The sequence below is a fragment of the Galeopterus variegatus genome, unplaced genomic scaffold, assembly GCF_000696425.1.
Source record: "Galeopterus variegatus unplaced genomic scaffold, G_variegatus-3.0.2 Scaffold11, whole genome shotgun sequence".
NCBI classification, from domain to species: domain Eukaryota; kingdom Metazoa; phylum Chordata; class Mammalia; order Dermoptera; family Cynocephalidae; genus Galeopterus; species Galeopterus variegatus.
This window is the reverse complement of record NW_007726122.1, coordinates 400,773-416,422: the sequence shown is the minus strand read 5'-3', so window position 1 is coordinate 416,422 and position 15,650 is coordinate 400,773. Positions and strand designations below refer to the sequence as shown.

General features: G+C 37.1%; 1 protein-coding gene across 2 annotated transcripts in view; it reads left to right on the top strand.

The window, feature by feature from the left end:
- Positions 1-14,792, top strand: part of DCAF10 (DDB1 and CUL4 associated factor 10) — a 55,699-nt gene extending 40,907 nt beyond the window's left edge. For both annotated transcript variants that reach the window (XM_008586644.1, XM_008586710.1), the window contains 3 exons: positions 1,664-1,777; positions 6,959-7,104; positions 8,191-14,792. In XM_008586644.1, coding sequence (XP_008584866.1) covers positions 1,664-1,777; positions 6,959-7,104; positions 8,191-8,559 — 629 coding nt within the window. In that variant the 3' untranslated portion in view covers positions 8,560-14,792. The remainder of the gene's footprint in view (positions 1-1,663; positions 1,778-6,958; positions 7,105-8,190) is intronic.
- The last annotated feature ends 858 nt before the right edge of the window (positions 14,793-15,650 follow it).

Sequence of the window (15,650 nt, the reverse complement as noted above, 5' to 3'; positions counted from 1 at the left end):
ACCAAAAATCAGAACATTAAACCAAAAAGAGGAAAGGGTCTGATAGCTCCCTTGGTGGTAACAGTGATGGTGAAGTAGAATTACATGAAGAGGAGAAGGAATATTTTGATGATAATACAGAAGAAAGGTTTTATAGTCTAGCAATATACCCTCTTCTGAAGAAAAAAGTAGATGTGCTAAAAGGTGCAAATGTCTTCCATGTCTGAGAATAGTGATCGTGTGACTTCTTCATTGGGAAAGTCAGACAGACACAAAAGAAGGAAAGTAGCTGCCATTCTTCAGTTAAGGAACAAAAACCCCTCCAAAAAGTATTACCCAAGGAAGATACACATGAAATCCATTGGGATATAAGAAATGACAAAAACAAGCCAAGTTAGAATAAGTGTTTTTCCACTCTTTATCAGGATCTAAAAGCTCAAGAAGAGATTACAGGGAACAGGTCCAAAAAACAAAACCCCAGACTTTCTGCAATTCACCTCATCATGAATCAGTTTAATAAAAGTGCACCCTTCATGGAAAGCAAGCAGGAGGCATAAAGAACAGCAATCTAAAATTGCTGTGTTTCAGGGGGGAAGATTACATTTGATGATAAGTGTCTCTTTTTGTGAACTTTTCTATCTAAAAATTATTTTCCTTTTTATTTTTATTTTAAACTTGTACTTGAATAAGTCTTTTTGGAGGAGTTATAGAATGTTCATTTTTGTCTTTTTTTAAATGAGTTAAATTTATGTTTACATAAACCTTTCATAAATCAAGTAATACTTAAATTAATTTTTTACAATATTTCCCAGACTGTTTCCTCTATAAAAGAATTTTGGGATTATAGTGATCTCAGATTTTCTCATTTGTGTTTATCATGAAATTCATTTTACTGATTCAGCTTTCTTTTTTTGCCTTGAAAACAAATGTCAAGATATATTTAAAATAATAATGAAAAAGTGCAAGGAAATCATAGCTATTTAACTTAAATCACCTTTGTTAAAAGTTATTCCTATTAGCAAAACTAAAATGGTAACTTTTATTATGGTTGTACAGATAATAAATTATATAAATAAATATTAATTTTTATTTTAATTTTTAAAAAGTGTGCTGAAATAGAAATTGCTATTTGGAGTAATATATCAAACTCAACTCTCTGATATTTATTTGGCTTTTTCCACAGATTTCAATTTAAGGCTTTGTACTGCGTTTCAAAGACAGTATTCACATAATTTCAAAAATGATAATAGAAGTTTTTGTTATGCTTTAAAGAAGGATTTGTTTGTATTCAAGTGGTGGACCTGTTTTTCGGACACTATTCTAACATTACACAACAGGCTAAATAGCTCAGTTTTTCATTTTCATTGAATTTTTTGTTCTGTTTCAGTGCAGAAATGATGGGGAACCAAAGATGCTCCTTTCTTTATTTGGTTTTCCATTTTTATTTCATGTAAGCAAGTCTTTGATATAAAAGATTTTAGAAAAGGATTAGGCCTTAAAAGCCATCTTTCAAAGAGCCATCCTGCCTTCCTCAGTCTTATAGTTATAGGCCAGTTTTATGTGAGCATTTTTTGCCGTGTTTCAGATGGATTTTAAAAGTATGGTTCAAGTGGATATTTAAAAAGTTAAGAGACATTACTAGAATTATGCTAGATTTATTGTCAGAACTTTTTGTTTTTTCAAGATTTGACCACTTCGTCCAGTTCATCCGGTCCTAGAGTTTCTGGTTCACCTTGTCATCATAGTGATTCTAATTCATCTTCTGAGAAGCTCATGTCACGAGCCTCTCAAAGAGAAGGTAGGTTAAAAGATTCCACCAAATAGCTTTCTTTGGTTTGGTTTGAACTCATAAAAATAAAAGCAAATCGAGATGAGAATTTCTTACCCTTTAGTCATCATTTTCAAAAAGCTAACCAGAGTCTCTGGGGTTGAATATCTTGGGCTTAAATCTTTGATGGAAGTTGAGCTTTGGTTATTGTTACCTGGACTTAGTTTGGTGTAGTTTGAAGAGGAAGTAGTAGGGAAGTGTAGTGGGGAAATGTAGATTCCAATCAAGATTGTTGTGAAAAGTAAATGAGATTATGCATGTGAAAGTGCTGTATAAATATAAGGGATGAATTTATCAGGTGATTGTGAAAGTTACCTGGTTCTGGCCCAGTTGGATTTTGCTGTGCCATTTCCTTATCTGTGCAATGCCTGACAGTCTCGGAGGGATTATGGGATAAAGTGAGCTACAACCTGGCCCCACTCTGTATTTGCCATTTTTCCCCCCACCATTCTGGCAGAACTGGTTGCTCTGCCTATCCCTTTTACCCCTGATTTTTTTTTTTAAATTGAATCATAATTGATTATGCATATTTTTGGGGTTCAGTATTGACATATGTTGATCAAATCAATATTATTAGCATATATATTGTTACAAATCATACTTATTCTTTTTTTTTTTTTTTTTTTTGTCTTTTTCATGACTGGCAAGGGGATTGCAACCCTTGGTGTGGTGTTGCCCGCACTGCGCTCAGCCAGTGAGCGCACCGGCCATTCCTATATAGGATCTGAACCCATGGCGGGAGTGTCGCTGCGCTACCAGCGCCGCACTCTCCCGAGTGCACCACGGGGTCGGCCCAAATCATACTTATTCTTCATGCCCCTTTTCCAGTCTCTTCCCATCCCCCTTTCCCTCCTCCCTCTCCCTCCTCCCTCTCCCCCCACCCTCTCACTCTAATTACCCTAGATTTCTTCTCTCCTTCTGAAAGAGTAATGGTTACTCTGTTGATTTGTTGCCTAGAATGATCTGCCCAATACTGAGAGGTGTGTTCAGGTCCCCCAATATTATCATAGAGCAGATGCTTCTTCTGTCACTCTGGAATGAGCTTTGTGGAGAGATACATCCTCTTCTTTTCTTTGGTTTCTGCTGGTGACTCTCCTTGTGTCAATGTACTCCAGTGGCTGGTGGACCATCTGCACAGTGGTTGTGGCGTCTAGCTGCTTTCGCAGCAGCTATGGTTATTATGGTAGCTGTGGTGGGCCACCTGCATGGAGGTGATGTTTTTGGCATGCTCCTTACCTAGTTGTTGGTGGTGATGGTGGTGTCCCTGGTTGTGGGAGGGAGTCCAGTCCCTGCATCCATGCCTCAGGACCCCAGGCAGGCCCTGTGGCACTGGTGGTATGCCTGGTTGTGGGCAAAGGGTCCGGTCCCTGGTTCTATAACTCAGGACCCCAGGTGGGCCCCGTGGCACTGTTGGTGTGCCTGGTTGTCCCCACTTTCTGGCTTGGTATCCCAGGGGACTTCCAGTCCTTCTAGGTGTTATAGGTGTTCTTTGGTGAAATGAGACCTTTACTAGTTAATATCAAACTTTGTCTCTGGTTGTGGGTACTCTGTTTTTTTCTTTCAGTTCTGCGTTGGATTATTTGCTATTCCCACCACTTAAACTCTGTGCTGGAACTAATTTGTTGTCCTTTGCTTACTTCTAAAGTGGGGAACTTCCTGTGGGGATCAGTACTTGAGCTGTATGGTTGAGCTAAATTGTTGCTTTGCTGTTGATTCCCTGGGGAGGGCTTTTTGTGCAGCTCCAATTTTAATGGTTGATTTTATAGGACTTCCAGGTTTAGTGAAATCCAGTGCATCTGGGTTACGTAGAAACACTGGTCTGGGCCTGAGTCTTTTCAACAAACTGCACCCCATGCAATTCTATATTTCTGACCAATCTCCTCTGAGTGGTCCTATGCTGATGGGGGTTCAGATTAGCTGTCCTTGCTGTGTGACGGTGTTCTCCTGGTGGGCCCATCTCCCCCACTGCCCGTGCTCCAAACACTTCCTATGGGATGGGCTGTATGCCGGTCCCTTGCAATGACTCACTGGCCTCTGAGTGGCTCCTTTTTGTCATTTGTTGTGGCTCTTTGGTCCTGCGTGGGTTCATGGGAACCCTATTAGTGGTCTTGCTAGCCTGGGGGCCACCAAAGCCATCTTCTTCCCTGCCACCTCCATGCAACTTCATCTGAAGGACACAGCGGTGGCTTTTGCTGGCTCTGGTTCCATGCACTCAGCAGCTCCAGCCTGGAAGTGGTTGGGGCTCGAAAAGGTCAGAGCAGTTTTTTCTTTCTCTCATCGTGGCTTCTCTGGCCTTCATGCACTCCATTGGTCTCGCCTCCTCTTCCCATGAGCTCTAGTGGCCCCAGCTTGGCTGTGTTGATTTTTAATAGTTGTAAATTAGTTGATTTGTGGGAGAGAGTGACGCTGAAGACCGTCTATTCTGCCATATTGATTGGAAGTCTCAACTTTCTAAGTTACAGAATAAACTTTAACTTTTTTTTTTTTTTGAGGTAAAGTCATTTTTGGAAAAATCTGACAAGATGTAACAGGTGATTCAGAGCTTAGGGTTCTCAGCCTGGGTCAACAGGCTCTCACCGTTGATTAGTAAAGTGAGATTTTGTGACCTCTGACTCTGGTTATTTTCAACCACAGTTAAGTTAAAGAAAAGGGGAGCTCATAATGTTCTGTTTCCACAAGAACCCTGCAAGAAAGGAATTTTCTTCATATTAGATGGGAAAACTAGCTGAGCAAGGCTTCAACCCACGTGAGTGGCCACAGAGCAGCTGCCTTTAACACCTCTCTCTCTCAGGATTCCAACATTCCCTTCTGTGATGTAGATTGCAGGCTCCGGAAAGAAATACCCGCATCTGGCCTGCAGCTTGACTAGGGAGAGCAGCGCAGGCCATACTGAAGCCAGGCCACCCCCGATTGAAATGCTTTCTATCTGTAAAATTTCTACCTACCAGCCCTCTCCATACTAGTCTGCATCTCAGCTCTCAACAACATTTATTGTTTATCCTCTTCTTTGTGGACTGAGTATCAATGGCCAGATATATGGCTTTGTTTTGTTTGGTTTTTTTTTTTTTTTTGTCATTTTGGGACACCTTTTAGAGATAGGCATGTCGCTACCTCAATATTTAGGACAGGAACAAATCTTGGACTTCTAATATTTGTGTTTTCTCTAGGTGGCTTTACCTGGTAGATGCTGATTATCTTGCATGACTACTTATGTCAGTAGGATGATTTGAGAGCCCTTTCTAACCTAGCCAATAGCCTATCCACTTTCCTCTAGATATTGAAGACTGTGATGTTTCACTTTAAGATTAAAAACTCCTCCCCTTAAATTTACTGAATTATGCCAGAAGTGCATAACATGCCTCCTTTGATTTGTGGCAGAAACATCTTTTAAAGATTTTTTACCTGTTCTTTTCCTTCTACTTGGGCTATAGAAAACAAGCTAGGACTCCTAATAATCATTGAGAAAAATCTTTGTTGATTGGCTATACCATCCACAAGAAAAAGAAACTTAATTTAAGAAGAAAAAAATAGTTAACATGCTTGTTTGCTATTGACCAGTGTTGTAAATGCAAGTATAAAGCAGTTTTATGCTATACAGAGTTGGGAATGAGAGAAGAGATGATATATATAAGGAGTCTGGGAAGGAAGCAGAAGAAAATTAGAGGGTGGAAAGAGAGGAAAAAGATGGGAGAAGGTGAGGCTTATAGGTAAAGTTGGTCTGAATGTTGGAAATCCTGGGTCTTCAGGTGTCAGAGTATGTTAGCACCATTCTTTGGCAGATATATTAGCTGTGCAGAGTGGAGACTTTCAAACTCATTTCACTTGAAATTGGCTGTGGATTTTTAGGGATGCCATAGAAATAAAATCGAGGTAGCTCTGGTGCAAGTGAAATTAGGGGAACCATTGACCCACCAGTCTTCTCTATCCCATCTCCATCTTGGCTCCCACATGGTACCCACATTTTGCCAGCTTCTGAGGAACCTCCAAGATGCACAACTTAGCAAACCACTGCTTACCTATTTATAGTAGGTTTCTTTTCTGCTTTTGTTACAGATTTTCAAAATTAATTCTTTTTTTAAGGAATTTATTTTTTAATTGAAACATTGGTTTCAAAATTAATTCTTAAGATAGGGAGTTTTTTTCTAAAGTTGTTTAAGTTTGATCACATGTGAAATTATTTAGGTATAGTTTGGCTGTAATAGTGTAATTTAGAGCTTCACGGGTTTTTAGATTACTACTGCAGTGGTGTAGTAATCTAAGGGAAGATACGTTAAAGAAGATATCTTCTGTAAAAAGAAGATAACACACCTTATTGAGAAACAGCTCACAAAGGGTCTGACAGGGAGCTCATTACCTTCAAAGTAGCTCCTTCCATAGGCAGAAAAGTGTTGAAATATTTCTCTTCATATTAAATTTCTGAGCTGCTTCCTTACAATGTCTACAAGTGCTTCTCCACACACCTGAAGTGTATGACATATACTGTAGTAAGAGTGGCTTACAACAGCAGTCATCTCTATTGGGAACTAGGTAGAAGGAAATAATGGGGTGTAGTAGAGTCACAAGGAAGATATATAATTGGCAATGTCTCCCAGACCATGTTTTGACATACCTTTATGTGAGGTGTCCTCCCTTACCTCCAAAGTTATAGGTCTATTTGTTGTTTATAGTACTGTCAGGGGCCATAAGTCCTGATCCTTTTATTTATATAAAGACAATCCTCATGGCTTCCAAGTAAATCCTTCTCTGGACTAGAGAGCACCAGGTCCTCTGAGATGAGAGTTCTTATCTTTTACTTTTCTAGATTCCTTCCATGTCATATAACTTTGATTTTAACTTAAAGAGCTTTCTGAGATATAGATCCAAATCAAAATGATCCCTAGTCAGCTTTTGTGCTTCAGCCTTAGGTCACTGGTGGTTCCTGCTGCAGGAACTTAGATTATTTAGTTCTAGTTATACCCTTTCCCCATGGCCCCACCTCAAAAACTCACACATCATACACTGGCTGGTACCATGTTCTTTTACATGTGGTAGCATAAGGGGCAGACTAAGGAATGAAGGCATGGGAGATAACTGCCAGAAATCAAAGCTTTGAAGAACTGCCTTAGTCCTTTGATAATACAAATCCCACATCCTCATTTTGTTGTGTCTCAGGAGTGTCACCACGAAATAGTCTTGAAGTCTTAACTCCTGAAGTTCCTGGTGAGAGAGACCGTGGAAACTGCATCACATCCCTACAGCTGCACCCAAAAGGCTGGGCCACTCTTCTGCGGTGCTCAAGCAACACTGATGATCAGGAGGTACAGGCAACAGTGCTCTACCTTCAACAGGGTTCATTGGATAAATTGCCATTGCCATGTGTTACTTAGCCTGATCACTGGACACAATCCCTGCTCGCAAGGGCACACTATCAGAGATCTTGCTTCTCAACTCTCCTGTTTCTGTCCTCTAGTGCTAAATGGTACTTTATTCCTTGCAAACTCTTCCTTCTCTCCTGCCTGGGTGTAGCAAGCTGAGAATTATAAAATCCATCATCAGCTCAGATTGTGCCCAGCTTCTTATTTCTTGCCTCTTTCATCTCACCCTAAAAAAAACCCTCATATGAGAGTACCTCAAAAAGTTTGTGAAAAATAGAATTGAAAGATAATACTAATCTTTCCATGAACTTTTTGACATACCCTCATATTGTAAATGTAGGACTTTGATGTTTCAGCTAAGCTGCCTAAATGTGAGGTTTTGCTAAGCCAATTGAGTAATATACTTTTCTCTTTTTAAAAACTAGGGGAAACTCTGGGAAAGGAAGGGACTAAGCTGATGACAAGGGGAAAAGGTCTTAAATGACCTTATAATTCATCACTCTGGAAAGCAAGAGTCTTCCAAGGATCTCACTGGCTCTAGAGGCCACAACTGAAAGAAGGAAAGAAGAGCCTTTGAAGTGTGTAGGGGAAGAGGTACTCTAGGGCTTGGATGTACCCCCAGGTTTTTAAAATATCATGATTGTTGTTGCCCTCAGAAAAGTTGACTGGCCAGTTAGCTCATTTGGGAGAGTGTGCTGCTGATAACACCAAAGTGAAATGTTCAGATCTCCATACCAGCCAGTTGCCAAAAAGGGGAAAAAAAAAAAAAAAAAAAAAATGTATTACTACAGAAGTCACAGGCAGCCCCAGGGAACAAAAGGCTTCAAAGCATCATAGCACAGAATAAACTCAGTTTATGACAATAAAAAGAGGGATGGGGCCTACAAGTTTTGTTAGTTGGGAGGGTGTAGTATTTATCTGATTGATTTCTTGCAGTAATTCTTTGGCTTTGGCAATGTGTTGAGCTTTAAAAAATAGCACTATTTGGGACCCTGTAACCTTAGTTTTGTCTCCCTTCTCTCTCCCTAGTGGACTTGTGTCTACGAATTCCAAGAAGGAGCTCCAGTGCGACCTGTCTCACCTCGCTGTTCTCTACGACTGACTCATTACATTGAAGAAGCCAATGTAGGCAGGGGTTATATCAAAGAACTTTGTTTCAGCCCTGATGGGCGAATGATTTCTTCCCCACATGGCTACGGGATTCGCTTGTTGGGATTTGACAAACAGTGCAGTGAACTTGTTGACTGTTTGCCCAAAGAAGCCAGTCCCCTGCGGGTGATCCGTTCTCTGTACTCTCATAATGATGTGGTACTGACAACAAAGTTCTCTCCAACACATTGTCAGATTGCCTCAGGGTGCCTTAGTGGACGGGTTTCTTTGTATCAGCCAAAGTTTTAGGCACAACTTATATCAAATAAGGAACAATTCTGGTGTTTGACTATAAACTACTTCAATTTAAGTGAAGTATTTGCTTTTTAGAAGATCTTATAAGTTTGGGTCAAGATTCTGGTTCTTATTGGTCCGTGAACACACCTGTGACCTGAGTACTTGGTCATCCAGCATCATACAGACATCTCCAAGTTAGACTCTATGCAGCGTCATCCTTCTCAGCATTCCTCTGCTCCTGCTGACCTGTGCCACTGAACTCCAGGTTTTCTGGTTATTTTGCATGGTAGCTCTTATCAAGTTCCTTCCTCCCTTCCTTCCTCTCTTCCTCCATTCTTTTCTCTCTCCTCCCTTCCTCCCTTTTTGTTTTTTGATTTTGGTATGAATTTTGTGGACATATAGCAGGAGTTTTGGTTGAGATAGAGAGACCCGTGACATTAGTATTGAATAAAATCCAGAAGTATGATGTTGGCATACTGGTTATTGAAAAAGAAATTTCATCTTTACTTATCAGTATACTTGGCCTTTTAAAGTTGCTGTTAACATTTCTCTATATTGAGCACAAATAATGGTATTATTCTCGTAACTGTTAGATAGTCTTGCAACAAAATGTCTTAAATTTCCTGTTAAAATTATACAGATTTTTTTTCATGATGAGAGGGATTTTGTTGTGAAATTCTAGAAAAAATATTACCTTCTCTCTTTGTAATTTACTTTACTTGTATGAATTCAAAATCTGTAGCATGTGTCCTTACTTGGTATTTTGTTTCTATCAATAGCATTAGAAAGAAAAGGAGGAGATGGAATAGACTTTGGTCATTTCTATTGTACAGAAAAGGATTTATTTATTAGATTAGTACAATGTCTGGCCACAGAATGATGAGAACAATGTGACTTAGATCTGTGTTTTCTCTACCAGATTATTTGAATCACACAGGCTGATGTGTTAACAGTATTGCGATCGAGGGGGAATAGAGTAAAGGGGTGGTGTTTTACTCATCTTTCTTCCTTAAGCCAGGTGTCACAAGCTGAACTTTCTTAACCATTAGTGAGGGAAGAACTGCAGTCCTCTTCAAGCTGTTGTCATAATTGTGGTAGTCAGTGACTTAGATATCAAGACTAAATGTTGATAAGAAGACCTTTTTTTGTGTTTTGTTATGGAACACAGCAGATTAAAAGCATCAAGCTGGGGTCAAGTACAAGGCAACTGCTCTGTTGAATAAGCATGTTTCTTCCAGTCTCCTCCACATTGAATGGAATTGTGTTTAGAAGGGGTTTGCCAAAGGCTGGAGTAATTTAAGCCATGTGCTAGTCCTCCCCTCTTACGTCCATCCTCTTTAGGCCAGTGATTCTCAAACATTAGGGTGCATTATAATCATTGAGGAGCTTGTGAAAAATGTAGAAACCTGGGCCTCACCCTAGGAAATTCTGATTCAGCCAGGGAGAAGACAAGAATATGTATTTTTAACAGGAACCCGTTATTGAGGTGGTCTCTGGATCATAGTTTGAAAAACACAACCTTAAACAGCAGTAAGTACTTCTATAACCATCTGGTGCTTAACAAAATTCCCAGAAAGTGTTTTGATTATTTAAAAATAATAATATTAAGTGAACAATTTTAAAGGTAGAAAATAACTTGGAGTGGAATCAGTTGCATTATTTGACAAATGAGGGAAGTTAAGTGATTTGCCTAAGGTCATGCTGCAAACAAAGTGGCAGAACCAGTCTCCTAATTCTTTGCTCAGGACAATTTCTACTGTATTATGGTGACTCTTAAAAACAATAACTTATGAAAACTTTGTCTTTAAGTTGTATTATTGTGAATACCCTTAAACTAGCCAATAGACTGAAAAAGGAAAGCATAGGAGTAGATGCTGAGAATTCCAGCCGTAAGAAAAGTATTTTAAATCTTACAGAAATGTTTAAATACATGAATAAAATAGACATTTCTTTGTAGGACCTACTGAACAGCCATTCACACACATATACAAGGTTATATCCTAATTGGAACAGTGTTTGGCTCCAGGACAAATTTTAAAATTAGATCATTTTACTATGGATGTTAAAAAATTGAAAGCTTTCTAGTCATTGAAAAATTTAACAAAGCACAGTGAATATATAGGCTTGCTGTGAACTTTGCAAAAAATATATATTTAAAAGAAAATATAGTTTTGGAGGTAAAAACACCCAAACAATGTTATCATTAAAAATAAGGTTAAATATGTACAATAAAAAATAAGTAAGCTACCAAATATAATGACCATACTGATATTCAAAGGAAGATTTTGTAAATTCTGTCAACTTTGGAAAGAGTTCCAGATCAGATGCCGGGCCCACATGTTGCCCAACTCTAAATTTAGCCAACAATTCTTTAACTACCATAGAGTACCTATTATATGTCAAATAATGTATGTGCTTTACTACTAACCCTCACAAAAACCTTCCAAGGTAGGTGGAATGAGCCCCAATTTACTTTGGAGGTAATGATGGGTCAGAAAGATTAAGTGACATGCCTTAAGTTACAGAGTTGGCAGTGGGTGGCAGCACTAGAATTCAAACCCAAGTTTGTTTTTTTGTTTATTTTAGTCCAAAGTCTCTGCTTACTACTCTACCGTTTTGCCCTTTAGTTTGTAAAGGATGGCAAACTAGCCTGTTAATTTGTTTAGTATCTTCTGAAGTTTTTTTATTACGAAGCTGGCTTACTTTCTGTACCGTGTAAAAGAACATTTACAAGATTGATAATTTACGTGAGAATTAATATCATAAACTCAGGGCATATATGAAGTCCATTCCTAACTAAAAAACCTCAAGCAGGTTAAGCAACTATAAAATAGAAAAGAACAATGGAGGATAAATATCCTTGTATGAAAATAGAGCCATGTAGATGAGAATTAAAAATTAACAGCCAGCAAATTCAACAATTTTGTTCTCCTTGAGGTATGGTTATGATCAAATAGTCATCAGGGAATATTAATCAAGGAATTAAAGGGAATCAGGAATGCTATTCTATTGGAGGAAATTACATATTACCATTTCAAGGTCCCATTTCACTTACAGTATAAAATCTAATCTGATGGGTTTTTTCTCTAAATTTTATTCAGTTGTTTTTATTCATGTTAATTGGTTAAATGTATTATAATTGGTAATGTAGTGTAGTTGTTGGTAAATGTAGTATAAATTGTTCTCCTGTTTTAAAAAGCTTTCTGCAGAACAGAATGTTTACAGCAATGCTATGTTGAAAGAGTTAGGAACATCAAATATACAGTACTTCTTTATTTTCAATTTTGAAAATGAAGTGGCTAAAGCAGAAGAGACCTCTATTTTAGTCTTTTTTAAATGTCTGTGGTCTTTTTTCTCAGAAACCCAAAACACATGCATATTTAGTTATTTCTTCTTGTTACATCCCTGAGAAGAGGCTATGCCAAAAATTTTAGGAAAACAAGCAGGGAAGTAACGTTTCCCGCTCATATGTCTAGAACTAAGATCACATTACATCACTGTAAAAGTTGTGTTCTCTAGAAAGTGCAATATAGGGAAGATACTGAGAATCTTTTAGAAGCCTAGTGTTTCCCATATTTGTCAGAATATATGGTACTGGCATCCTTAAATATCTGTTAAACTTGCGTTTAGCAGGAGAAATAGTCTGATAATTTACTGGTGACAATCATCCCTGTTTAATGACCAGCAGTCACTGAATGCTGTGAAAATTCACTCAGTAATACTTTGTGTTGGTCATGAAGGAAACCATATGTATGAATTTTTGGATAACTAATGTGTATCTCTTAAGTGCCAAAATTTAAAACTTGTAATTATTTTTGATGCAAGTCTTTTAGGTATGTTAGTATACCTCCCTGCCGCCTTAAACAGCATGCTCAGTGGAATTCACTTTTTCGTGATGAAAAGTTAAAAGTTATATTCATAATGTTACATTATTACAAATATCTAGTGGATTCTGATGTATATAAAAGCTCTGATGTATATAAAATACTTCATCAAAAGTAAAGGGCTATAACAAATATGAGTTATTAATGTCTATTATAGGGAGATTTTCTCAGCCCTGAGGTATATATAATCATTTACCTCAGATTGCTTTTTTTTTTGCCAAGTAGTTTGTTCCATCTCTTCCCATACTGTCAGTATGCCTGGTTCTGTCAGGTTCCCTGCTTTCTTTTTTTCCCCACCCACTTTCTTTAATGTGCTGTGTTTATCTGTTATGAGCTGGGGCATGTGATAACCAAGCCTGTTCAGAGTATCTAAAGTAAGAGCTGGACAAACTCTGTGTACACAGTCTTAGAGGCAGCTCTTTTGGTTGCTTTCTGCTTTTCTGACGGCTTCACAATAACCTTCTGGATAATAGAAGCTCCCAATTAAAGCCTGGGCTAGTGATTTTTTCAGTTGCAACTAAGTAAGATACTATGAACTAAGGATGCTGCTAGATTAAAAAATAAACAGCAATGTAACAAAGTACAGCAAAGCAACAACAAAATCTCTGTGTTTGTACAGGAGTCTTTCATGCTTTCAAGAAAAAAGCAGTCCATTATTGCTGTCTTGATTACATAGAAAAAAACCAGAAGACTGCAGGAAATAAAAAAAAACAATGAAAATAAAATCTAGATAGACTCAAGAGTATTTGATGCCATTAAACTTTGTCAATAACCATTAAAATATATACTTGAATTATCACATGTTGTACAAAGACAGGTTAGGCTCATTAGAGAATAAGATTGTACTAAAATTTATATTCTAGAGATGATTCTAAATGATGTCTTAAGAATTTTTCCCATTCAAATGATAATTATTATCAAAAGGAAAGTCTCAAATTTACCTTTATGCTGTAAATGTGATAGAGATATGGGTTTTATCAAAAGCCCCAAAGAACACATCTCATATATATAAACCTCTCATATGTATATAAATGTCACTATAAATGAAAATACCACCTGGAGATAATAAATTTTTAAAATTTAAATCTGGCCCAAAGTCTTTAAAATAGGCAGAATTTTCAGCTTTCCTAAGTTTCTTCCTCATTTACATTTCTTGGTTTTTAGATTAAAGGGTGAATATTTGAATTTTCTTTTAAATTTCACTGTATCTTTCATTTCCAGACTGTGCTTTCTGGTAAAATTTAGAGTCACATTTTCAGGAAATTTGGAGTGTTCTAAATAATATACTAGATACCCCGAAAGTTTTCTCAGTAGGTTGTGAGGTGCTGTAAGTTGTTATGCTAGACTGTAAGCTCCTTGAGGGCAGGTACTGTCTTATTTATTGTATCCCGAGTGCCTGGCATAGGACCTGACACAGAGTAGTTCAATAAATATTTGTTGAGTGAATCAAATGAACCTTTCCCATATGTGGCCTCAAGCTCCCATGAAGCCAGAATGCAGTGTGCAAATTATTCAGTACTAGAGGATTCTATCATTTACTGTTATAATTAACAGACTATATTCCTCAGGGTAAGATTTGTTCTGACAATAAGTAAACATTTCTCATTGATTTGGAAAACTGTAAGACTCAATTTTTCATTCAACAAACATTTGAGTCCTGTTATATGCCTAGGCTAGTACTGGGGACTAAAGGGACAAAAATAACTAAAGTCTTGGTATTCCATAGCTGCAGTTGAAATAGACTTAGATTCAGGGCTGGCTTTATGGGTATTGGACTTGTACAGTTATATAGGGCCCCACACTTAGAAAGGCGCTGTGCTTGGTTTAATGCTGCGCTGTAACCATCTTAAAATTCTTAATTTTTTGAACAAAGGGCCTGCATTTTTCTTTTGCACTGGGCTCACAAATTATATAGCTGGTCCTGCTTAGATGTTATCATTTTGACATGATGGAAACAAAATAATGAGTTATAGTATCTTTCACCTACTGTCTAGTGGATATTCACATTCATTGAAAACTAGCTACAAAGTGCATGATTTAGTAAAATACCTTCTAAAATCTAAATTTAAAACAAAACATTTCCTTCCCACAATTTTTTTGACAGATTAGATGTCCTTTATTTCAGGATTAGAAAAGTTTTCTAAAAATGTAATTGACTTTTCACCTTTTCAGTTGAATTGTTTTGAGTCTTTCAAATGGATGAAGGTAGATTTGTAGGTGATGAGTTTATCTATATACATACACGTACATGGAATTTTAAGGTTTTAATAAACCTTTACATTATATATACACTAAAAATTTTGGTGTAAGTCTACCTCATAATGTGCTTTTAAAAAATAAATGCTACTTTGAAACATTTGACACACTATGTGTGGTTAACCTGTTTAAGAGGTTGATGGCAAACTTGCATTCAGTAGTAGTTTGAGAATTTTTGCTTAAACCATGTTTAGACCAGAATCAAGCATAAGGCTGTGACAGAGGTGGTATCTTGGTGGTTCTAGTTAGTGATATTCTAAACTTTTTGATCATGTAACGCCCATCATAAAAAATTTAAGAATATACTCCAAATTTTGATTATTTGTAAATTATAAATATACTATTATGCTGATCTATTATACACATTATAAAACATAGAGAAGAAAAATATTTAAAGGATAAAATTTTTAAAAATCAGAGTTCTAAATTTCTGCACCTCCAGGTATAAACTATTCCTTGGCTATACATTTCATTTTGTGATGGTCACTGTCTAAACCATAAACTTGGCATCTTACACTGAAAACACATTTACTAAGATCCCATTCATTCAAATATGTTCACTAATTTTCTGGCCATTTACAAGCTTATTTGTTATGAACCATGTTTTGTGGAGTTTTAAAAATTAGTTCTTTATTCAGTAAAAAATATTAATATCGATAGGAAGCATAATTGATAAATTTTGACTTTTTATCAAGCTCTATACAGTGATTGGTTCTCATGTAGATAAACTTAGAACATGCTGTTTTTCACAGTGTTCCCAAGAATAACATTTTCTTGTTATATTATTTAACAGTGTGATTGATGCTTCATTTTACCATATTATTATTTTTTTTACCAGAATAATGACAGTCATATTTGGGACACTCATTTTTTGGGTAAGTTATTGAAGGTAAAAATAGAATCTCTTTCAATTCAGATTATTTTGTGAAATCATGTAGACAAACTGATTTAATTAACCATAGC